This window comes from Pipra filicauda, unplaced genomic scaffold (assembly GCF_003945595.2).
Source record: "Pipra filicauda isolate LSUMZ 115617 unplaced genomic scaffold, ASM394559v2 scaffold332_size803855_pilon, whole genome shotgun sequence".
Lineage (NCBI taxonomy): Eukaryota > Metazoa > Chordata > Aves > Passeriformes > Pipridae > Pipra > Pipra filicauda.
In genome coordinates, this window is record NW_024104457.1 from 344,545 (window position 1) to 371,480 (window position 26,936).

Sequence of the window (26,936 nt, forward strand, 5' to 3'; positions counted from 1 at the left end):
GGGACTGACACTGGGGCTGGAAAAAAACCTGTTTAAATTAGAGGATAATGCTGGCACAAGATCAAATAGATATAAACTAGTTACAAATAGGTTTAGGTTGGAAATTGGAAGACAGTTTAAAACCATCAGAGCAGTCAGATTCCAGAAGGATTTCCAACAAGAGGAAAAGGGACAAAAAGCCTAATTATTTTTAAGAAGTTTAAACATTTGTGAAACGTGTTATATGACATGACTGGCTGAGGAAACTGGGTAAGATTCAGTAGCTCAGGTTGTTCTTCCTAAATTCATATTCCTCTGAACATTTTTCTTCCATCTCACCAACCCCTTGGTCCTTCATAGTAGATCACTACATTCCCCTAATCCCCTCAGATAGCTCAGATGTCTCTTGAACTTCACCAGCACTGGGGCCCTCAGCCTCCCTGTGTGGGAAAAGTGCTGTGCATGCCCCTGTGGACCTGCTTGCAGTCACATGAACCACCCAGACATGAGTTTCCTTTGCCTTTAGTTTCCATGTTAATCACAGTCTGAGCTCCTGATTCTTGTGAAATGATTCAAAGTCTTCATGCTTCTTTCAAATATTTGTCTTCTAGTGTGAAGAAAACATAAGTTGTTTATGATGTTGCTATGATCGAAGCCTTTGCTGCTCTCCGTGGTATTGCAGTGCAAAGACCACGGCCAACCACCCCACTGTCTTGCTTCCTTGCTTCAGTGAAGGGGTTTGACCTTTCTGAGATCTTTTGTCTTCCCTCACTAGACTCTTGAAGCAAAATAAGAAAAGGAAAAAAGAAAAAAGAAAAAAAAGAAAAGGCATCTAGCTAAAAGGAGAGAAAGGTTAGAATTTTGATCTGGCTGCATAAGAACTTTTGCTCTTGCCTCTTCACTGAAGCTCATGGTACATGATGAAGCTTTTTTTTTATTGTAACTTTTCTTAAAGCCTCAATTTCTAGAGAAATCTTCACATGACAATCTCAGCATCTACTAAGAAATTTTTCTACTCCTCCAGTCTGTAGCAAAAAAAAAAAAAGACTCTGAAAAAGTTTCAGATTGCACCTTAGGTAATCCAGAAAAACAAAAAGCAAGTAAAACACTATTGTCTTCTATGCTCACAATTCTGCAAAGCCAAAACAGGGAGTATGGAGTGGCAGTGCTTCCACACAACCTCTCCCAGCTGCTACTGTTTTATGCTGTGTATTTTAGGAAAAAGAATAAAATCCCTGTTTATGGTCTTGAGTTTTACATCATCTCCAGACTGGTGAAACACAGGAGGAAGCATTTTTCGACTACTAAAATTTTGTTCACAGTGTTGAGTCCTGAGCCAGGTCTGGTTACAACCTGTACCATATATGAGATAGAAGGAAAGGGTTCTGAAGATATTCTGCACAAAGTTGTGAGAAGAGTATGCATGCAAAGTACATAAAGCACATAGCCAACAAATGCCAATAGTGGCCGTATGGTGAAACCCTCTCTTCACTTTTCTGAACAATTGCATAGTAATATTAACCATACCACTAAGGGGAATAAATTGTTTTTCTTCTGATTAGTAATTTAAAGGATATAATTTTTCATTTGTAATGGGCATTGTGTTTGAAGAATACTTAAAAAAATCCCAAACACTACTACTTCTGTAACAGACAGATAACATACAAATGCCAAAAAATTATGTTTTGCCATTGTTTCTGTCTGTCAAAAACTTCCTACCAAAAAATTCTGTGTCAGTTTTCCACCAGATGTTCTCACCAGAATTTCCCACTGGAGTTTTCCTGCCACAGGATCCTGCTATTTTTTATGGTTATCATATCTCTTCGAACATATGTGCCAAGAAATCACGTACAATCTCCTTTGAACACTATAAAAGTTGAGGAGAAATTTGGAAAAAGTAGGGAAAGAAGAGTGGGAAAGAGAATTGGCTACTATAGTCGAGAGTCTCTCCCCCACCTCGCCCTCACCTTTTTCTCCTGCCACCATGTGCTGCCTGCCTGCCATCGGAGGACTGGAACTCTGCTGACCCGGAGAGGACTGAGAACCTCCGTGTGACATATGTGAGTCAAATCTTATTTCTCCACCCTGACCATATTTCTGAGAGCTGAAAGGAGTGGCTGAATGGGACTCTGCATGGCCTGGGACACAGCCCAGCGTGAGCGGTGGAACCCACATCCTGCCTGCATTCCAGAGAGCTAAAGCTGTAAAGACTTTCTGCAGCTAAAGAGATAACATCGAAAAGCTGCAGAGACAGAGAAAAAAAAAGGTAGAAAACTGCTTCTCCTCTCCCCCCACCCAGACCATCTCGGCAGAAAGGTAGCTTTGGTGGTATCTTTTCTCTGCTTTTAGAACTAATCTTAGCTTTTTCCAACCTTTTCTTATTTTTTCTTCTTTCTCTTTGCATCTCTTAGCAATTAATAAAATCAGTTTTGGTATCAACAGATAACTTGTATGAGTTTTACTTTTGCTCAAGGGAATATTCGAATCCGAAGTTCTTTCTGCAACATTTAAGCAGATTGTAACAACTTCATAGACAGAATAACTACTGTCAAAACTGAAAAAGAAGCACTAGAAAACTGTACAAATTAATAATTGGTAAGACGCAAATATTATACTGTGCTAACTTTTATTGGTCAAATGCACAGGTAAATAGATCACAATTAACTTCAAAAGTTGCAAGAATAAACTGCTGTAGGGTTTGGAGAAAAAGTATATAAGCTGTGCAACATAAGAACCATGACTTTAAGGAAAGTTATTCAAGGGCTGTATCTTAAGAAATTTTGAGTACAAGACCTTTCATTTGAGGTCAAAATCTGTGGACAAGATGTAAAAGATGCCAAATTAAAAACAATAATTCAAAATAAGATAGGTAATTCCAGAATAAATAAACCTTTCCATTCTATGAGTCCATATTTTCAATATAATACATAGTTCCTATTTAATGGCAAATGAAAATGGTAGCTACAACAGGATCTCTGTGCATTTGGATTATACTTACTTAGAAGGTATTCCTAGCCTTGTAATATTCTATGTTTCTCTTCACTTTTTTTTTTTTTTTTAAAGACCTCTCTCCTCTTTTTTTTTTCCTCTTTCTGGCCTTTCACTTAAATGTGGTATAAAAACAAACTTGAAATGCTGGTAACTAACTGATGTTACAGAGTTATGTGTGTTTGCTAACCCACAAGAGCCAAATCATATCTGGGAATGAGGACTGAGGATTTTTCCAACACAAAGTGTTCATCACACTTATGATTCCAATAAACTTCATATTTTTTTCCTTCTCTTCAAGATGCTGAAAGGGCTGGGATCACAAAGGAAACTTCCCTTGGGTGCAGAACTGAGGAAGGCAACACCAGCCTGAGGTCCAAAAAAGCCTCAGTGACTGCCTGTGGAGGGGCTGAGAGAGAAAGGTGACAGCAGCACTGCCATAAGGGAGCTTACCTTGCTTCTCTAAACTGGGAGCACAAGAAAGGCACTAAAAATGTGCTTGTAAGGTGTGCACTTGACTCACCACAAATTGTTAAAAATGTACAAAGGTGCCTAAATAAAAGAAGGGACTCCCCCTCTTTTAACATCTCCTCCCTTAGTCAGGGAAAAAGACAAAGAAAATCAAACTCATCAAAGTTGGTTTTGTTCTAGTACATGCGGCATCATTTTAAAGCTGTTTGGTTTCAAAGATATACCAAAAATGCCTTCATGCACTGCAATATTGGGCCTAAGTTAATTCCAAACAAAACTAAGAATTAAATGTCAATGGTCAAATAATCCGGCAGTCGTGTGGTAAAATAATCTGGCTGCAGGTGAGCCTCATAGCTAGGAGAGAGGTGGATATTTCCAAAATCCTAGTCAAGCTTTAAGTGGGTTATATGCCTTGATCGTACAGGTAAGGAATGGTCATTATTTCTATCAAATAACCAGTTGTGCATAGTGTTGGGAAATAACTTTACTACCCCAGGGTCTCCAACTACTTCCTTGATTTCCCAGACTTGGCTTTCAATGATATAAAACTCATACACTGTATGACTGAATGCAAAAGGTTAGTTAAAAAAAGTATTTATTTTCTATTTTTTCTGTTATGTTCCATTACAAAAAGAAGCATAACAAAAACAAAACAGAAGATAGCATTTTATTAGTGATACATTAATGAGCTTAAACAACTAGGTGATTTATGCTTGTCACAAATACATATCACAAACAATCACAAAACCTTAACTAAAAATGAAATAAATAATTTGAATAGCTTTTCTTAAATTTCTAATATTTATAAAATATATAGCACTTTCTATTACATTTTTTCAGTCATTTTTTATTCATAACAAATTAAAACTTATGATATATATTGCAAATATGCTAAAGGGATAAGAATAATTAAAAAAAAAAGTTCCTGGAGGTATGAAATAGTAAATTAGTTAGTGTTTATCAATTTATTATCATATACCCAGACTGTGCATATCCTGCAAAAATAGCCATTTCTTCAACTAATATACATATGTTTCTTTATAGTATTATAAGTTTTTAAATGTAAAGCTTTATGGATTTATGCTTCTGTTTCATAGTTGTGCCTAATATGTAACTTTCATTAATATATACTGAATATCTTCCGTTAGTATATACTAATATACACACACACACACACACGCACACATACACACACCCTGCATTATATATTAGTATATACTGAATAATAAAATAATTTCTATAATATATAGCTGGGATTCCTGTGGAGAAAGTTGTTGAAAGTGGAAGCCACGTATACCGTAGTAAAACTAGGTAATGTAAATGAAAGTATTTAGTTTTAAATTGTTCAAAATATTTTAATAGATTATGTAATGTACTGTAATAATATACAGAATCAGAACAGAAATTTATTTTTATTCCAGTATTCCTATTTTTTTTCTATTATTCCAACAAGATATGAACCACTGTCTCTACCAAACTTCCTGATAATTGAGTCAAGCAAGTAGAAATGTGTTGACATTATAGAACTTATTCCAGGAAAATACAAAAATTCCACTTAAGAACCCTCCAAGTCAGGAAAGCACTTAAGCACAGATATGACTTTGCTATAACCTGAATGCTAATTACACTCAAGCACTCTTACTGCTACACAGATGCTCTTGCCATAATCCTTAACACTGTCCCCTGACTGTGTATAAGAGTTAGTGGCTCCGTTATGTAGGTGAGAGTACAGTTTTCCATCTGTCTGAATAACAGGGGTGAGGAAACAGGGAAGTCTACTTGGGGACCTCATAGCAAATATTCAGGTATGTATTTGCATGTGATAGACCGGGAAAAAGATGCATCAGGGAGAAGGCTGACCTGCATGGGGTAGCCTGCTTGCAACCAATACTATCCCAGTGTGGCGAGGGAAAATGATGCAGAATAACTGGCCCTTGGCAACCTCAGCCTTTTTCAGCTTCATTCTGCCTCTTGCCACAGCACAACATCCCCCTTCAGGCACTAAGCTCTGGTGGGCTATACTGGGAAGCTCAGCTTTTTAGGGTCCTTCAAGCACCCACAGACAGAAACGCCTGGCACCAGAACCTGGCAGTCTCATTGTTAGCGTGTCAGAGGGTTTTTTTACTCTGAACTCATTTCAGTTGGGTTGCATGGTCTGAAAGCCCATTAGGACCTGGAACTTATATAGATGTGATGCTTGTTTAGTTTCATCCTGTTAAAAACAGTTCATGTGCTTAAAGACCGCTCTGTGATATGAAGAATAGCACAATGAGTGGGTGCAGGCAGAGCCCATATTAAAAAAACACATTTCTGATAAAATTAAAGCACTAGGATAGGAGCACCTCTAGCTCCTGAGAGAGAGAGAGAGACAGAGACATACACATGCACCTTCAGATATCTGAAGCTACAGTCCTGCTTTGTGTTTCCCTTTTGAGAGCCTTGAGTGGCATCTCAGACAAGTAGTTAAATTTTGGGAGCTTGAGTGAGTCTCTCATGTTTCCCATCATACTGAACTGGTCAGAGGTGCGAGTCCAAAGCACAGACTCATAATTCCCTGATACAGAAATTTTAAAATCAGCTTAAATGTTTGTTCAGACACTATACTTTTTCAGAGACCAGATTCCATAAAGAAATGGAAAGTCAAATGTAAGGATTAGTGTTTAATATTAATAAAATTTCCAAAAGCTTCCTTAGAATAGTCAAAGCAGAATGAAAACTGGTCTGACTTTCTAAGGAGAACTGTTATACATTCAAGAGATCTTCAACTTTTTTAACATTTTTTTCTGATTCAAGAAACATCTTAAGGCATTGAATAAACCAAATCACAATTAAAGTAACAGGTTGCAGTGCTGAAAACTACCTACACGTTTGATTGTGCACTTTGAGGTGTTCTGAAAAGTCTACATGTCTAAAATAAATAAATATATTTTTGTAGAATCAAGGACTAATCCAGAAAATAAGATTATTTTGAGATGATTTTAATCTCAAAGCAAATTGATACTGTGTGTAATTGATTTGCATTCTTAAAAATTCTAGTTTGAATTGCAAAAAAAACCTTCCAGTTACTGGTTTTAAAAAATAACACACTTACAATTAGCTTGTCTCCACAAACTTAATGCACTTAATTAAGATAATAAAATGGTGAACAGCTAAAAAATATGCTGATCTTTATTTCAAAGATGCCTTCATGCTACTAGAACACAAAGCTCTTTTGAAAATCTCTAACTGTATTTTTAAACAGATTTAGGAAAAGAAATGTATTCATTTACTGATGAAATCAAGAATAATATGTATTCAAACCAGTAACACCTCCCTAATAAAATTATGCTAACACTATAATTTATCATATGATTAGTTCTTTGAAGATCAGATTATCTAAAATTCCCATCACAAAGCAAAGCAAATCAAACCAAGTGTATTTTTGGTATACTGTATAACATCACTTCAATAGGCACAGTACTGTAAAGAATTTTCTTTATTAAACTAACTTGACAGTATCATGACATAAAGAAAATAAATTATATATTACGGGTTGGTTGGTTTGCCCTTTCTTCTTAAAATATTTGCCTCCACTTGCATACTCATATTTTAGCAAAAGCTGACGGCTCATAATTGTGTTTTTTTCATTGTCTCTGGGCTGTGTGTACTTATGAAATACTTTTATTCATTTTATATTAAGTGTGAAATGACAGGCTGCAATATAAAGCCTGAGTTTTGACATAAGCATATGAAGTTCCCTGTGCTTTGAATGGGAACCTCTTGTAGGTATTTAAATGACAAATGTAGCCTTTTAATATGTTTGTAAATTTTGTTTTGGTATTTAAGGATTACTTATAACACAGAGTTTAAACTTTCCCTCTTTGGTTCAAGACTGAATTTCTGACCAACTTGCTTTACAAGGGTCAGGTTGGATGCAGAGGCACCTCTGAATATTCTGTGACGTCACTGCACAAACCCCTGCTGCATTAAAAAATAAATGCTGACCTACAGTCAAGGCTATGACGTCTTATATTCTCTCAGTATCAATTTTATCTTTCTGAAAATAAAGTATTGACTAAGTCCTGACAGTTGACCTCTTTAGAAAAACAAAAAGAAAATCAATTTACAGGCTAATGTGTTTCTTAAATGTTGTGTATTTAATGCCCACTTGCAAAAGTCTCAGTGATGAATACAGGGGTTCTACAAAAAGAATACTTGTCAGAGATCTTCAGGATACCCTGGCGTCCCAAAAGTTCCTGTCATTAGTTCTGTTCTGCACAATGATAATTTTTAGTATTTTGATTTTTCTGGGGGCTGTCATACGATGGAATCCCTTCATCTACAAAAATTTCCAATGGCATACTTTGTGTTGGTTTGGGTAAATGTTATGCTCATTCAAGCACATCTCTTAAATACCTCTCAGTTTCAGTGGTACAAAAGTGCACATAACATAGACGGTTGAAGGAAAAACATTCAACTGGCAGCTGACTAGTTTTAGATTCTGCCAGTGCCAGCAGAGCATGCACTGAGGTGTTAGCGTATGCCGACACTGTGATAGCTGAATGCCACAGCAATGCACTGAAAGAAGGAGATGATTTGGGAGCACTGAGGAGGAGAACTGTCATTAACAGATATCAGACTTCTGTTTTCAGCACTGTCAGCACTCTGCCAAGACCTGTGTTTCCAGTATATGCTTTCTTGACAAGGACACAACTGTTAAACCTCTTAGACTGTTGCAGCTTTGGATTCAAAGTATTTGGGGATTGTACTCTCCCAGGAGCAAACTCAAGATCCTATGGACAGCCATGGTAGTTCTATCTGTCACTCAGAGACCAGTACGTGATGCCCTTATTTAAGGACAATTCATATGAACAAATACATGATGATGCCTATGAAAATGTTGGATTTTGATGACACTTATAGTATTTAATAGTTGGATTATGACATCATTCTACTATATTTAAAATTAAAAATAAATGTGTAGCCCTTGGAGGTGTACCAAAAGGAAGTAAATGTGTACTGAAAAACATTTGAAAGTGATAAAAGAGTCCTCAGAAAAATATATTTTTTGATTATTTGGAGCTAGTATCAAGTTAGATCAGTTATACTTCAAAGCAATGTAACTCCCACATATGTAAATCTAAATACTTCTAATGCAAAGCAAAATAAAACGGAGACATGATTTGCGCCTACATTTTGTTAATCTTTTGCCCCTGCCTTGCAGTTTGAATTGTTCCCATTTTGATAAGTTTTTCTCTGGCCTCACTTTTGAAGTTTTTAATTATCTTAATACATAGAAAGGAATGCGAAAGAATTTGCCTGTCGGCTAAAAAAGGCAGATGGTGTCCCTAGCCCATACCTGCTATTAACAAGTCTGGGGAGGGGGGGGAAGAAAGGAAGTTTTGATTACAATATAATAAGCAGAAAACCACAAATACTACTGAAAATGTTTTGCCCAAACTGTAGCTCACTAACTGTTCTTCCTGTATTTTTTGGTTCTCTTTCCTGTTTATCAAAAGAAAAAATCCGTCACCTTTTCTGTTGTTTCAACTATATCACACACATCCTCACACCTTTTTCCCATGTTCACTGATGTGTGTCATAGCACAGCATTAAATTATTTTGCAAAACTGTAATTAAATAAAGTTATTAATTTTAAATTTACAAGTCCCTCATATTTCAACTTTAAATGATACTCTCGAATTAGTACGTGGTCCAGACTGATGTAATGGTCTTAACAGACAAAGAAATTATCCATTTTGTAATCTATTCATTACAGCTTATTTAAATTATTCCTGTTTTTTACTAACAATGTAGATCTATAAAATATAAATTATTAAGAATTCAAAGAGTGAACTAATTTTCCAAGCATAATGTAAAATGTCTATTTCTTGAGAGTTTGAGTGGAGTAGACATCCTACTTATGACGTGAAATCAAAGTTAAACCATGGAAGAAACATATTAAGTGGGTTGTCTCTGAAACAAATTCAAAATCTTGTGAACAAAGACTGTTAGATTTACAGTATTCTTGACAAAAAAAAAGGAGGGAGTAAATAGCTGATGATATTTTTGTACTTGCACTTAATTTGTTATTAAAATTAAATTCATATGCCATTATTTTTACTTGAAGAAGAGGGTCTTACCAATGAAAAGGTGTTTTGCTTTTTGTGGTTTGTTTTTGTTTGGTTTGGTTTTAATTTATCAGTCCAGTATGGCTATATCATTGTTGTTGTTACTGTTAGACTAAGAAAACAAAATGGAAAAATTAGCATGATTCCATGTATGGACACAAGTATGGATTTACAGCAGTGCTTAAAGTGCTTTCTTATTTGAGGAGATACTTACACAAATGACTTTTCATGCTTATCTCCTTTCCACCATGTATTATATGCTTGTTGCTTGCTCTCATTTATAATATAATGATAGGGCATTATATTCATACTCAAAGTTTAGTATATTGTCATAAAAAAATCTGAAAACAGGAAAATGACAATTCTTTTTGTGTATTATTACAGCAATTTGAATTTTTTATTAAATACTCAAGTGCTTCATTTCATCATTTATTCCTTTGCTTCCAGTGTTGTTTAAAGCACTATGTAAGTACAAATAGATAATACTAAAAGCATATCCATCCTATTCTGGGGTTTCGACTAGTATTATTTACTGACGTCTTGCAGAACTGAGATGAAATTATGATCCCACGTGACCATTTATCTGCTGATGCTGCAAGATGTCTTGCCTCCAGGATTGGTTTCCACGTACATGGTTCACCAAAGGTCTAAATCTTACGAATATTTATACATTGTTATGTGTCCTTGTTAAGTGGCAGTACTGTCATATGAGATGTCAAGTAGTATACTTTAATTTGCCAGTACCAGAAGTTGTGGGAAGAGCAGAAGCTGTGGCTTGGCTGCCTACATACAAAGGGTCCAAACAAGCCACTTTGGCTGCAAAGAATGAGTGGATACAGTGAAGGACTGCAAACAGGTTGGAAAACTCCAGCTCCTGGAAGTGAAAACAAAAAAGATTAAACATGAAACAGAAGAACACCCCACAAACACATAGCCAGGAATGGACTGCTACTCAAATAGCAATAATTTTAATAACTTATTGCCATCCTGCTAATGTGCCCTACAATTCTCCATTATAGGGACTTAAATGCTGAACATGTAACAATCAGTAAATAATTTTTTGGAGGCTAAGATGGACAAATTTATGAGTTAAGTGCCTCCATACAAATACAAGATCCTGCTGGTTGAAGGAAAAGGAAAGTGATACTATGTAATCTTGCTCCAGGTTAATGCAAATCTGAGACTTCTGCAGGTTAATTTAGATAGAAATTTAATGGCTGCACCATAACAGTCTACACATCTTTGGACTACTACTGGATAACCAATGTACACACAAAAAATCAATAACATTGAGTTCCACATATGTTACATTTGTTCATCATGTCACCTCACAGTGTTAGGTATCATCTTACCTGATTCTATAATTAAAAAAAAAAAAAAAAAAAAAAAAAAAAACATTTCAAAGAGTGCTACTATCATACAGTGATTTTTTGGATCAATTTTGGATGTGTTATTGGACCAAAAAAGGAACATACTCTATGTTTTAACTTCATTAGTAATATTATACAAAGTCCTTATTTTTCTACCTTAATTTACACTTCTTTACAGCCCATCAGCATACAATTAGACTAGCTGGGACTCTTTTAGACACCACTACAGAGGAAAAAAACCTACATTTTTTTACATACATAAATTTGCTCCTTTGTGTCTAATTAACTTTGTCTGATCAGTTTTTTTAAGGTTATCTGCAGTATGTATTCTTGGAGTTGGTATTTAATCAATAAATACCTGTTGCATTTGAAAGCAAACACAGGTACTTCAATACATGTAGGTATAGGGATAGTGGTGCACAGTTGCTATCTTTCTGCTTTGATTCACTGCCTATACAGATTTCCTCACTGCAATAAGAAGCCAATAATAGATATCTGTGGCATATTCTATTTCTGTTTCTGTCTAGCACTAGTATTTCCAGGTTATGTAGTGCCGAGGGTATTTCTCTTTTGCTTAGAAGAATATTGATGATATAAATTCAACAAAAATTGCTAAATCCCTCAAAATTACATCAACCTGCAATTTTCTTCCCCTTGATATTTCCTGAAAGATATTTATTCACAGAATACATGGAGACATTCACAAATCCCCCACATGTGTGAGGGATAACAGTGTGAAAGCAGAAAGCTGCATGTGCAGGGTGTCTAGTTATGTGCTGAATAGGTGAAGCTTTGTTCAGCTCTCTTACAACTCTGGCAGATGTCCTTCAGACATGCTCAGAAATAAATTTGTAACATCCCATGAGCTTCTTTAAACTCCCCTGACAATCAATTATCAATAAAGAAGATAACGTTTATGCTGAATTTCACAAACCTGCCATCTGTGTCCATACAAAAAAAAAATCTGTTTAAAGACATTTTCAATTTTAAACCTTGGGAGAAAGACAATTTTATCACTATGTCAAAGTGGTGCCTTTTCTGCTTCAAATTTCAAAACAAGAAAAATTATCATAGATAAGAAAACAACGGACATTGAAAGATGAGGAAACAAGGAATTATGGAAGCTATTTCAGAATAACAACTATCCTTCATTAAGTTACTTTTCAGTTAACTCAGTTTTATTAATATATTAATTTGTCTAATCAGTATTATAAAAATAAAACTGAAGCTTAAAACGAGACAATAAATATTTAGTGGAATTGCGAAATATTTGTAATATCAATTGCACATGTTATATGTAGAAAGACTACATTTACTCCCATGTCTCAACAGAATAAGCCTATTAAAATAAATATTATAGTTTGAGAATTGTTTGAGTTAACTAGGTAACCCTACTAGCTGAAAGTTCTTACTATCATAATTACAGCTACTGGACACTGAATTTTCACAGTGCATGATTATAATAATTGCCAATAGTTATCACAGGGGTTTCTGCAACAGCAACACGTCAGGAATACTCATTGCTCAATGGACCATCAAGGCGAATGGGTGAAGCAACAGAACAGCCTCTGAAGGTCCCACTAGATTACTATTATTGATAGAAATGACACAACGTGGAAATTACCTTGATTGCAAAGAACAGAATCAAGAATTTAGCAAATGCTTGATTATTATTTGCCATGAAACATTATTCCTATTTCAATGAAGACATGCATATTTGACTGGAAATTAAAGCAATGTGAAGCACAGTAGACTGGCTGGTATGCGGTGACTACATATAGGTCTGATTAATGGCTGCAGGTCAGTTCCCAGGAGCCTGATTGATGGGAACAGGGTCTATCAGGAACAACACTTTTTTGGCAGATTATCCTAATCACAAGAAACCTCAATGAACAGATAAGATTTCATGTAGAGCTGCTGACAGACAAAACATGCCCTCACTTCCACTGAGAACTTGCACTTTATGCTGGCCACAGGTTGGCACTACTGCCAGCAGATGGAGGGGAACTCAGAGGCTTTTGTGCATATCCAGCCACCCCTGGTTGTTTTTGTATATATTTCATCCTCAGACATCCTCTCATTTGAATACACTTTTATTCAGGCAGGGTATTACATATTACACACCTACTTTAGATGAAGTTTCAAGTAAACAAATAGGCAAACCCTAAGAAACCTGAAAAAATATGCAGTGACGCCATTAAAATTGATACCAGTAGGGAGAAAATTCTCTGAACCCCCAAAAAGCAAGAAATCTTAACTTGAGCCGCATCTACTTGTCCATGCAAAAGTACACAATGTAGTATTATTCCAATTTCCAGAATGTTGTCTGTATGCCTTACCTAAGACCCTACTCTCCTAGGAATATCAGTGTACACTTTGGTCTTGAAACTATCTTTATAAGCTATCTGTTGATTAAACTAATCTCACCCTATATTACTGTCATTATGGCAGACACTCCCAGACTATTAACCTGAACATTCACAGTTCCTGCTGGGGACAATGTCAGTGGGCTGAAAGGTGTATGAGAAAGATGTAGTCATTGAGAAAGGTCAGAATTGTACGGAAATTCTAGTAGCCTTTCACAAAGAAAGTCTGGATTGAAAGAAAGAGATGGAAAGAGGAAACAAAAAAAGAGTTTACCCAAACGAAAAAAACCACAACAATCTCTTATTGCATTATATTAATGATGCAACTACATAAATGATATATCTACAAAATCAAGCAATTTTGTTTCTAAGTATCCATGATATGGTTAGAAAAAAATCTTCTCTTTCATCCGTATTTAAACTGCTTATATGAGAAAATATTTGCTCTTTCATCAAATTTGGTGTTACATAGTCTCTCTATATTAGCATAGAATCTGATCTAAAAAGAGATATTAAACAAATAATTAATGTGCAAGACATGGGGAAAATAAAAATTGAAACACAAAAACGAACAAAGGTCAGAAATCTGAGCTCAGAAATGCAGTCACTGCAACTGAGCAATCATTCTGTAAAAATCTTAAGGATGTACTTTTTAAAAGATGTACCTTTTAAGATGATATTCTAAATGTGAAGAGCACTGTGATGCTCACAGAAAAACCCTCAAGGCTAAGAGCAAAGATTAATTTAAAATTGCAATTTGGAGAATACACTTAAATAGAAATGTCAGTCTGGAAAATCGTGCAACCATCAAGTCACCTTGCAACAGTTCAAAGTAAGTATTTTGTTCTCAGTAATGTGAGCAGCAATGTCTCAGGTTATTTGTCCTATTTTTCGTTAGAGTTCTATACCAGACAAATTAAAATACAAATTAATTAACATTAATTACTATTAAGGTAGTATTAATTAATAATAAGATTAATGTTTAATCCTCGAAGTTACACTTCTTCTTTTGCTGATACCATATTTCTGCCCTCTTCAGTTCTCCATATTAAAATAGACAAAGACAATTGACTGGGCCTTCATCTTTATAAGCTTATTTTTATATTCAGTTCAGTTTTGTACTGCTCATCTTAGGAGTTCAGGTAGTCTGTGAACAAAATCTCACCTGATGCAGCACAGCTGTGTGACCTTGACTGAGCTCTTCTGACAGAACTGTTGTGCTGTGATTTGAGAGAGGTGAAAGCACAGACTGAAGTGTAGGTTTTGAGTTATACATATGTTTTGCAAGGCACAGGGACTCTCAATTCACAGTTTGGTGTGCTTACTTAGAAATTTCAAAGGAGAAATTACATAAGGAAAAGCACTAATTTTTCTACACATTACATACTTCTATGTTTGGAAGCATTTTATCTTGAAATAGTATCTCTCATTGATTTAAGGTACTCTTCCTTTTTGTCAAAGAAATATAAAGCAGTTTCTACTGCGGTGGTCTAATATTTAGTCAGGTAAAATTGAAGATTACAACACTCTTGAGTTTATTAGAGTCCTGAGATTGTGTTAGTCTCTGGAGGCTTCTGTGATACTGTGGAGAAAAAATGGATCATTAAACTACACCTAAAACTCTAGATAAACAGATAGATAACTAGATAGGAAGGTACCTAAGTGAAATCCTTATAGATGCAGAGAAAGCTTTGCCCTTCTGTGCTTGGGTTTTTTTAACCCATCGCAACAATTCAGTAAGAACAAATACAGGGACACATTGGCTCCATGTTCTGCCAAGCCGACAGCTCTATTTTGTAGTTCTCACTCAGAAAAATTCTGTCTGACTGTGCAAACTTATGCAATATCTCCTGCTGAGTGACAGTTGGGAAATAACCTACAGATTGGAATGTCTAAGGGGTACTGGTGATTAATGTTGCCCTTAAGTGGTTTTCTTGTCAGAAACCACTTAGACTTTGCCTTAGAGACCATCAAACTCAGGTGTTTGTTTCCAGGCACCCTGCCATGGATCCACTGGTGTGACCTATGGTAATTATTGTTCAGATTTTTCAGTCTGGAACTGCTTAAATCTATGAGGAAACACTATGATTTAACTTAGAGAGAAACCAAACAAAAGCATCAGTACAAAGTCTCTACAGAAAATAAAAGGCAGTATTTGTAATGTTCAAATATCTAAAATTATTTTAAAACTGACGAAAAGTATACCGGGTAATAAGTTAAATTGTAACGAAATCTGTAGCACATGTATGTCTCAAAGCAAGCCATTTTGAATTTCTTTAAGTCAGCATGAAGCACACTGCAAAAAATGTTGACGGTATTATAAAAGTATTAGTAATTCAGTGTCAGTGAAGTCACTTTCACTTAGGAATATAAACTCTGGTGGCAAGTGTGTTTCTCAACAAAATAAAAAAGTTACCTGATGAATGGATGTGGTGCTGAACTTTTTCCCAAAATGTATTTCTCCTAGATTCTTCTAACATTGGCAGTGATATCTCCGTATATTCCACCAGATATCCAACCTGAAACTCCCCTGGTGTAAATTGAGGCCATTCTTGACCTATTGCTTTTTACTCATGTAAACAGACTGACCCTCACCTGGCTACAACTTCATTTCAGGTTGTAGAGTACCATATGATCCCTCCTGAGCCTCCTTTCCTCCAGGCTAAACAACCCCAGCTCCCTTTGGTGGCCCTGATAACACTTGTGTTCCAGCCCCTTTACCTGCTTTATTGCTCTTCTCTGAACTTGCTCCAGCACCTCAGTACCTTTCTTGCAGTGGGTGGCCCAAAACTGTACACAGGATTTGAGGTGCCTTGAAAGGTACCTTGCTTCCAGATTCCTGCTTGGGAATGCAGAAGTGAAGAACCCTAATAAACTGGTGCAATAGCCCCTTAAATTTTTGGTTTTGTTCTCCACTGTGAGGTCTCATTTCACCACATTCTGATTATTCCCAATATAACATAACTGAAAAAAACACAAAATCATAAGGAAAATGTTGCACTGTATTTCCCCTTATAACAGTGAGTCTCCAGGCCCTCTGAAAAACAGAGCTGCATTTAACAGGTGATGAAAGCTGTTGCCATGAATATTCATCACAACCTTTAACAGATGTTTTAAAAAATTCCATCGTCTTATTCCAAATGAAGCCTGCATACAGTATGCATGAAATCTGGCATTACAAGCATTTCTGAAAATCTGATTAAGATTTTCTAATGGCTCAACAGTTCCACAAATAGCTATACCTCTAACTTAGTAATGTAAAGTCAAAAAAATTGAGGCTAGACTGTTCCACCTCTCCTCACGCTGCATAGGGCTTTAAATCCATGAAAGGTATAAATGATACTGAAGAATTTTAAACTAACCAGTGAATGTTCAAAATATATGACCCAAAACCTTTGCATTCATTTTACAGCCACATTTATTTACATTTCTTAGACTAAGCAACACACTTAACCAGAAAACAAATTGGAATTGATAGATGTGCTCATTATAAATGCCATAGCACCTTCCAAAGAGAATATAATCTGACATCTTTGATCATAATATAGACGATATTCTTTCATCACCAAGAAAATTAAATGAAAGTAACAAATTTTATTTCCAAATTGATTAAGGTGAAAGTTTATATTTATAGTAAAGAGAAACAACCAGGGAACATGATAATATTAATAAGCATGCTAGTAAGTCTGTGTAATATTCTGCCTTCGTAAGGTTGAAGGTAGAATTTCAACCTTAAAAAAAGGTAGGCAAAATTTTCTAGAAACAAAGCTCTATTCAACTTGAGTGGGAACAACAATAGGTACAATAAAGGTACCAGACCAGGATATCTCTAAGGCTTATAAAGTGATTTACATGACAGATATAATTTAAAACAGGAAGATATTTTCATGAAAACTTTTCCTCTTCAAAATCTAGATTTCATAATTTTTAGAAATCTTTCAAAAAATTTAATTCAGAATTAAAAATATATTCTAGTTTTACCAATTTAAGAAAACCAATGATAAAACCAAACCAAACAAAGAAAACCAAACAAAAAACCTACCACTGTCCCACTCTTAGACTCCTATGAAGTTTCTTCAATCCTAAAATCCTGTGTTAATATGACAGCAATAGCAGACAGATATTAGAAAAAGAATAACTTGACTTTCATCCTTCAGCAGGATAATAGTGTACAATTGTTTCCTTAAGAGAAAATCATCCTCATGACATTAAATTAGTTTGCATTTTCTTCTTATAGGTGAAAAAAAGTTCTATATTATTAAAACAATTTCTGAAGGAATCAGAAGAAAGTATTTATCTTTGAGATGCAGCAGAATGTATTGAAAGACACGGTCACCACATTTCATTGTTGTTGATTTAATGAGAGGTTTTATATACCTTCATTGTATTGAGTAAAACATTCAAAATGAAGTAAATAGCCGCTGGGTAGAAAATAATTTACACCAAACATAAAGAGACATAGAGGAAGGAAAAATAACTGCTTAAGGTAGCTATTGGCATTTAAAGTTAGAGGTGTCTATTGTCATAAAGCAATGTATTTTTTCTTTACACACTTTATTATACTGTACATATTTAGCACCTTTGTTCAATTTATTTAACTATTTCCTATTTGCTCATGGAACTGTATTATTATCACATTCAGTCAGCAATTTTCTGTCTAATGTGGTCATGAAAAATGATGTAGGAAATGCTTCATAAGCAAGGCTAAAGATGGACAAGAAAATAGTCTTTAGGTTTACACTAAAATTAGGGTTCTAGTCAAAGAGAACATTGATCCAGACTGCAAGGCAATTTCAATTATCAGAGACCCAGGGAGATCACTTCTCACACACACTGGGACATTAAATGCCCTATTCTCAAAACACATAAATTGAAGGAAGGCTAAATCTCTCACAGCTACTGTTTCCATGAACTAACTCTTGAATCAAAAACACAACTGAAAACACAACTTTTCTGATTTTGCATTGGACACAGACAAAGCTTCAGCCTTGTAAGGGAATAAGGCACTCAATCTCTCAGCTAGCTTTATCAAAATGACAAAGAGGAGATTTTGCAATCATGCCTAAAACTATAAATAATGAGTCCTGTATTTTATTAATTTTTAATCTAATTACACCTTTCAAAAGACTTTAAACTAGAAAAATGTTGTTCTTTAATTTCTTTGATTTTGTTTGCATCCTTTGTGCATTAATGTAATATTTTGGAGTAACTTAGTTTATTATACTCCTTTTCTCCCCTGGTTGCTTTGAAAATTGTACATTGCCTTTATATAAACAAGGTATTGTTTTTACCTTTGCTTCAATTTGTTTAGTATCTTGGTTTTGGAACAAAAACTTGATTTTGCTCTTCCCATCATCTGAAGAACCTTTGAGCTGGGAAAACTTGTACCTCCAAAGCACAGCCTAAAGGCAAAAAAACCCAAAATATAAAAATCATACACAAGCAAGTCAATGTAGTTATCATTGCAAATTGTATTAGAAATAGTTGATCTCATTGCAAGAGAATTTTAACCTCTCTATGATACATAATTAAACGATTGTAGTATTCTGTGATCAGATATCCCTTTGATCATATAGATGTATCATACTTTGACAGTATTTGATTCACATCTGTCAGACTAAATTTGTGAAATTTACTCTGAAATTCCTTTATCTATTATGATTAATCAAAAAGGAGAAGGATTATAAATTCATTGTCATGCCAAAAACCAAAGATTTTTTTCCACTGACAATTCGTGGATTCCCTATCTCCATCTGAAGTGATGACCTTACATACAAATCCCCTCTTTTATTTTCCACATTGAAAAATCTAATATTAACATAAAGGGCAAATCAAATTAGAAACAAACTCTGTAATGAGAACATATTTAGAGTTTACTTATGAAAGTTTAATGAGGAATTTGAGCAGATCATTAATTCTAACCATATCAGTGGTCTTTCAAGTAATTATATTATGAATTACATTGTGTCTTGTTGAAAAAAAGACAGATTGCTCTACAAAATAAACAATCAGTTAATAAAATTTACAGCTGTCTAGAAAAACATCTTTTTAAAATATATTTAATGTGGATTTATGTAGGAAAAAAAACATTATTTTGCTTAAAATTGGACAAGTGCTACTTTTCGTTATAAGTCTTCTCAGACTCATTTAAAGATATCCCCTCATCCTTCAGGTATTTTGGGCATTAAAATTTTTCTTTGTGATTCCAGTAGTATTTCACATAATTAGAATAAAAATTATTTCAAATAATTAGAATAAAATATCACATTGTGCGGTTACTTTGAGGAAACATTAATTTCACGGGCACCGGACAGCACAGAAACTTAAGGCAACCCTTTTGTCTAAGAGTTCATAAATTATTTCCTCTCAGGGGCATAGGATGACACTTCCATCTGTGCCCTTTGTCTATACCTATGAAAGATTTAGTATCTACTGAGAATTAAAAAGAATTTGAGGGAGGTCAGATTTTTAACTGTCCTAAATCTATGCAGGTCTCTTTGCTTCAGTGTGTGTTCATCTTTTCATGTTAATGACTGGCAAAAATCTCTCACCTGCACCAAGCTAAATAAAGTTTGCAATGTTTGTCTTAGTAACTTGAAAAGGACTAAAAGGACTAAAAGGACAGCATCTTAACTGTGCACAATACACAAAGCAAATGTTAGAATTTTTTGCCAAAATTCTCTCTATGTAGTTGCCCCTTCCACATAAAAGTAAACACCTAGTCTCAGCACCACTTTCATTCTCTGTGTGTATGTGACAGGTGAGCTCCCATCTGCCATAAACAGAGTTAAGGACATCGTATTTCAGACAAACTAAAGGGATTTGACAATTTAGGAGAAAACATATTTATTTCAAATGCTGTTCTCCTGAGTCCACCAATGTGTGCTACAGAAAGTAGAATAGCTTCCCTCATCTCTAGGTGTGTGCAATTCCTTTGACCTTGTTTGATAAATGACGTTTACTTATATTGTGAGTTCAAGATAAAACAAAGCAATCCAATAAATCATTCAGGTGGCTATATTCCTACCTACTTTGTAAACTTCTTTTTTTTACAGATCTATGTAAATCAACAAATCTTGTCAGAAGATCAAGACCATTGCCTTTCTTCAGGAACAGCAAATCTATTTAAGCTATGAGAAATGTAAAGGGCATTGATTGTCTCTTTATCTCAGGAGAAAACAATTGAAGAAATGAGCTATCATCTTTTTCTTCTCCGATGATATATGGAGAAGCCAAGAGAGAGATACAGCATTAACAAGGACCCTTAGATGGGCAGGCAAAATCCCAGGGTACCTGGCCTTATTCCAAGTCAGATTAAGTTTGAATGAAGATGAAGGATCTATAGAACTGCGGTACTTTGACATTTCCATACAGTTTTACCATGCACGTCATTCCCACTCAGAGGAAAGAGAATGACAGTCACACCAAACCACAGGCATGACTCAGGAACACACTTCAATTTATGCATAACATTGGTTTTGGAGTCTCCTACTTAGCAATCTCTCTTACTTAATTACTCTGCAAAATCAGGTCTATAGCGTGGAGAGGACTAATCCCAACAAAACTTCACTTCAACCATCAAGACAGCAAAACAAGCTCCTAGAACTGACAGTTTCTTTGCAGAGATGATTAAACACTCTTCATCTAAAGTGTAAGGAGTAAAAATGCTATTGACAAGGCATGAAATTATTCCCACATGAAAGAATTATCTGTTCCTTTTGAATGATCTTCAACAAATTTCCCCCAAAGATGTCCACATGACGGAGGGTTCTTTTTGCAAAAATAAGAGTAGGGAAATGTTGTGAGTTTTAAGTTATCAAGTCAGGAATGCAAAGTATTTCAAGCTAGTCACCCTGGCTATTTCTTTCTTTTAGACAATCTCTGAATAACGGTTCCTACATCCTTGTTTAAAAACTGGGAAAAACTGATTCTCTCTAATAGACTCTGAATGTGTCCCCAATAGACTATGGATGTGTCTCTACTCCAATATATCATACTATATTGAAAGTGTAGCTACTATCTTAAACTACTTAAACTAGATGTTCAAATTCTAGATGGCAAAAACTGGGTAAATTAGTTAAGCATATGTCCATTAAGACCCATTTACTTCATGTCTCCTATCAAAGAAGCTGAAGTGCTGCTCTGTGTAGCCAGAGCTGCACATTTCGCAGATAAAGTAGATGTACAAGGTGATGCAGAATGCTGTGACTGCAGTCACGTTGCCCTGAAAGTACAGTGTCTTGGTGATGCTGGATTACTTCCACTTGTGGTTTCATATGTTCTAAGCATGGTTCTTTTCTTCTTTTCATTTTCATTACTGCAAAATGCATAAGCAGTGAACGGGGACCAAACCTATACTTTTTCAATGGTTGCTTCATAGTGCCAAGGTAAGAAAGGAAAGACCAGACACACTCACCTAAGCACAGATATGTTTCACACAGATATGCAACTGCAGCAGTGACAAAAACACGAGACAGAGAGTTTCACATGTTGTTATCTTTCATATACCAGTGGGCTGACTTCAGTGTCACAGTGCTCACTATGGTGATTGTTCTGAATCCTAATTTTAAATAGGAATAGGTACCCTTGGGAACACTGATCTACTCCACTGTCACTGTACTGTTGTCTTCATGTTTTTGAATATCACAGCTCCTTAGAACCATTTGTTGAATGCTTGTCTCAGTGAGATAGCATAGGTTGTTATAATTTTGTACAAATATATTTATGTATATATATTGACTTCTAAGCATTAAGTACATTTGTAAAACATGTCGGCCTTTTCCTAAATTGCCAAACACCTAAATATGTGTCATATAAATTATTCCTAAATCAGTTTTCATAAATTATAAAATATAAGCAGAAGTACTTACTTACTAGTTTGAAGGTACAGTGTTACTGAGCTCAACACTCTATAATACATTCTGATAGGGTTTCTTTTAGCTGGTAAAAGCAGCCAATTTTCTTCAAGTACTTTCCTTGTATAATCCTCAGTAACTGTGCATAACGCATCACTGAGAAAATTTTATAGGACTATATATAGCATTTTTAGGAAGCAATAAATTTTTGTATGCCCTAAAATAGAATTGACAGGGGGACCAGGTGCCAAATCCTTTTAAAGTACAAAATGCAACCAAATTAAAAAAGTTTATTTTGTAGCTAGTGGCATCAGCTACTCATGAGGACTCTGAGACACCTTTCAAGTTGAGGCACACAACCTTATGATGCCTTGATGTAAGACCAAGATAAGAACTCAATATGCACTATTTATTGCCTCGAAAAGTGAATTCTCATTCGATGAGTAAAAGTAGGACTTGTGAAAACAGCAAACAGTCCAATCCAGAAAGTGGGGACCAAGGTAGTAGCATATACTGAAAATACCATCTTCACAATTTCCATACTCCCAGTGTGGTTGCAGAAAATCTGACATAATTAATCCATGTTTTGGGAAATGCACTGTAAGAAGACAATCTCTGAACAAATATGGTATGTAACATGCATAAAATTGAAAACAACCAATAAGATATAAATCCTTTACCCAATTATTATTCATAGATTGCTTTGGCTGTTTTTTGCATTTTATATCATTTAATAAAATTAACTTCAAAGAATACCAGAATGCAGTGCAAACAAGTAAACAGTGCAGACAAGATGACAAATTAGGTTTAAGACTTGACATCTCTTGAGATGCTATTAAATTATTGTAATAAGAAATCATCAAAAAAAAATCCTGTATTCACTGAAATTAATAGGATTTTTTTCCTGTGACATATCTGAGACCAAGATTCTCCACCAATACCTTTTAATGAGAAATATTTTATTTATAAGTAATCATCTAGGACTCATTTGTTCTAGTCTTTGCAATGAAATTACTGTCTATTATCTTCTGCTAGTGTTATTTTGCTATAATTACCCAAGGATGCTCTCTGCTTGCATATTTTTATTTTAAAGTTGGGACATAAATGCAATACATAAATGACACATGGAAGAAAAGCTCTTGACTTCTATACCTGTAATACGTTGCTGATGCTTCCTACAGTCATAGAATCATCGAATCATCTGGGTTGGAAGGGACCTCGGACATCACCAATCCAACCCTTCATCCACTACTGCCGTGGTTACTAGACCAAGGCACTAAGTGCCACATCCAGTCTCATCTTAAAAACCTCCAGGGATGGAGAAGCCACCACTTCCCTGGGCAGCCCATTCCAATGCCTGATTACCCTCTCTGTAAAGAATTTCTTCCTAATATCCAACCTAAACCTCCCCTGGTGCAGTTTAAGACCATGCCCTCTTGTCTTACTGATATTTGCCTGGGAGAAGAGACCAACCCCCACCTGGCTGCAACCTCCTTTCAGGTAGTTGTAGAGAGCAATGAGGTCTCCTCTGAGCCTCCTCTTCTCCAGGCTGAACAGCCCCAGCTCCCTCAGCCTCTCCTCATAGGACTTGTGCTTGAGTCTCTTCACCAGTCTTGTTGTTCTTCTCTGGACCTGCTCCAGCACCTCAATATCCTTCCTGAACTGAGGTGCCCAGAACTGGACACAGCACTCCAGGTGTGGTCTCACCAGCACTGAGTCCAGGGGAAGAATCACTTCCCTGGTCCTGCTGGCCACACTGTTCCTGATGCAGGCCAGGATGCCATTGGCCTTCTTGGCCACCTGGGCACACTGCTGGCTCATGTTCAGCTTCCTGTCAATCCAAAATCCCACGTCCCTTTCTGCCTGGTTGCTCTCCAGCCACTCTGTGCCCAGCCTGTAGTGCTGCAGGGCGTTGTTGTGCAGGACCCGGCACTTGGCCTGGTTGAACCTCATCCTGTCGGAATTAGCCCAACTCTCCAGCCTGTTCAGGTCCCTCTGCAGAGCCCTCCTGCCCTCCAGCTGATCGACACTCCCCCCCAACTTAGTGTCATCTGGAAATTTGCTAATGGTACACTCAATGCCCTCATCCCGATCATCAGTAAAGATATTAAACAGAACCAGGACCAACACTGATCCCTGGGGGACACCATTAGTGACCGGTCGCCAACTGGATGCAGCACCGTTCACCACCACTCTCTGGGCCTGGCCATCCAGCCAATTCCTAACCCAGCACAGAGTGCTCCTGTCCAAGCCGTGGGCTGCCAGCTATTCCAGGAGTGTGCTGTGGGAGATGTTGTCAAAGACTTTGCTGAAGTCCAGGTACCACATCCACAGCCTTCCTCTCATCCACCAGGCGGGTCATCTGATGATAAAAGGAGATCAGGTTGGTCAGACAGGACCTGCCCTTCCTAAAGCTGTGCTGGTTGTGTCTGATCCCTTGTCCATCCTGTAGGGGCTGTGTGATTGCACTTAGGATGATCTGCTCCACAACCTTGCCAGGCACTGTGGTCAGGTTGACAGGCTTGTAATTTTCTGAGTTCTCCTTCTGACCCTTTTTGTGGTTTGGCGTGACATTTGCCAACTTCCAATCACCTGGAACCTCCCCAGTGAGCCAGGACTGTTGGTAGATGATGGAGAGAGGCTTGGTGATCTCTTCCGCCAGCTCCCTCATCACCTTTGGGTGGATCCCATCTGGTCCCATAGACTTCTAGGGATCCAAGCGGCTCAGCAGGTTACTAACTGTTTCCTCCTGGATTACAGGGGGGCTATTCAGATTCTTATCTCTTTCTACAAGCTCCAGAAGCCAGCTGTCTTCAGGGCAACCTGTCTTACTGTTGAAAACTGAGGTAAAGAAGGCGTTAAATACCTCAGCCTTTTCCTCATCTTTGATAACCATATTCCCCCTCATGTCCATTAAAGAATGGAGGTTTTCCTTGCCCCTCCTTTTGCTATTGATGTATCTGTAGAAGGACTTTTAGTTATCCTTCACGGAAATGGTGAGATTAAGTTCAAGTTGTGCCTTTGTCTCTCTAATTTTCTTTCTACATGACCTAACTATATTCTTAAACTCTTCCCGAGTAGCTAGCCCTTTTTTCCATAATCAGTAGGCTCTCTTCTTTACGCTAATTTCCTTCAAAATCTCCCTGTTCAGCCAGACCCATTGTCTTTCCCACCGCCTTGCCTTTTGACACACTGGGACAGCCAACTCCTCTCCTTTCAAGACTTCCTTCCTGAAGCATGTCCATCCTTCCTGGACCTCTTTGTTTTCAAGGGCTGTTTCCCAGGATACACTCTGAACCGGTCTTCTGAATAGGCTGAAATCTGCCCTCTGGAAGTCCAGCGTAGAGGTTTAATTAATGGCCCTCCTTGCATCCCTGAGTATTGAAAACTCTATATTTCATGGTCACTGTGCCCCAGACAGCCTCCGACCACCACATCTCCCACCAGCCCCTTTCTGTTTGTGAATAGAATGTCTAGTGGGGCCCCATCCCTGGTAGGCTCATTTACCAGCTGGAGCAGGAAATTATCCTCTATACACTCTAGGAATCTCCTAGACTGCCTCTTCTCCACTGTGTGGAGTTCCCAGCAGACATCTGGCAGGTTAAAGTCACTCACAAGAACAAGGGTTGGCGATTTTGAGACATCTGCCAGCTGCTTGTAAAATAATTCATCATCCTCATCATCCTGGTTGGGTGGTCTGTAACAGACTCCCACCAGAATGTCAGCCTTGTTGGTCTTCTCCTTGATTCTGATCCACAGGCACTCAACTGTATTGTTACTGACTTCAAGTTCTACAGAGTCAAGAGACTCTCTAACATATAGAGCCATCCCTCCACCTCTCCTACCTTGTCTGTCCCTTCTGAAGAGTTTGTAGCCACCCATGGTAGCACTCCAGTCATGCAAGTCATCCCACCAAGTTTCTGTGATGGTGACTATATCATAGCTTTCCTGTTGCACGATGGCTTCCAGCTCCTCTTGTTACCCATGCTGCGTGCATTGGTGTACATGCACTTCAACTGGGCTGCTGATTTCACTCTTAACTCGGGCTTTCCACCCTTATGGTCCTCTCTGGAGAGTCTGATTTCAACCCCTTTCCCCTTCAAATCTAGTTTAAAGCCCTCCTGATCAGCCCAGCCAACTTATGGGCTACAGTCCGTTTGCCCTTCCTAGATAGATGAAGCCCATCTGATTTGAAGAGATTAGGTACCATGGAATTTGCCCCATGGTCAAAAAAACCAAAATTCTGTCTGTGGCATGAATCCTTTAGCCACCTATTGATGAGTTTTCCGACTCTTCTCCTCATTCATCCCTGCTACTGCAGGAACTGAGGCAAACACCACCTGTGTTCCTGTCCCATTAACTAATTGACCCAGTGCCTTGAAGTCCTTTTTAATCGCCCTGGTACTTCTTCTATTAATATCAGTAATGTCATTAATGCCATCAGTGCCAGCCTGGACTACCAACAGTGTATAATAATCTGACGGCCAAATTAGCTCAGGGAGTCTCCTACTCCTCACACGGGCCCCGGGAAGGCAGCAGAGCTCCCTGTGGGTTGGGTCTAGTCAATATATAGGGCGATCAGTCCCTCTCAGAAGGGAGTCACCAACTACAACTACTTGTCTTTTTTTCTTTATAGCTGTAGTTATGATCCTTCTGGCAGACAGGGTGCAACCAGGAGACCCTCCAGACAGATCTTCCTCTTGACTGTCCTCTACCTGATTCTCTGGGTCCAGGGTCTCGTACCTGTTCTTCAAGGGAACCATGGGAGGTGATAGGGGTCGGGAGGGGATTCTTTTA

The 26,936-nt window shown here is 37.0% G+C and overlaps 1 protein-coding gene across 5 annotated transcripts in view; it reads right to left on the reverse strand.

Moving 5' to 3' along the window:
• Nucleotides 1–4,086: 4,086 nt before the first annotated feature.
• Nucleotides 4,087–26,936, reverse strand: part of SNTG1 (syntrophin gamma 1) — a 345,421-nt gene continuing 322,571 nt past the window's right edge. For all 5 annotated transcript variants that reach the window (XM_039383959.1, XM_039383962.1, XM_039383961.1 and 2 more), the window contains 2 exons: nt 18,576–18,686; nt 4,087–10,422 (listed from right to left, as the gene is read on the reverse strand). In XM_039383959.1, coding sequence (XP_039239893.1) covers nt 10,264–10,422; nt 18,576–18,686 — 270 coding nt within the window. In that variant the 3' untranslated portion in view covers nt 4,087–10,263. The remainder of the gene's footprint in view (nt 10,423–18,575; nt 18,687–26,936) is intronic.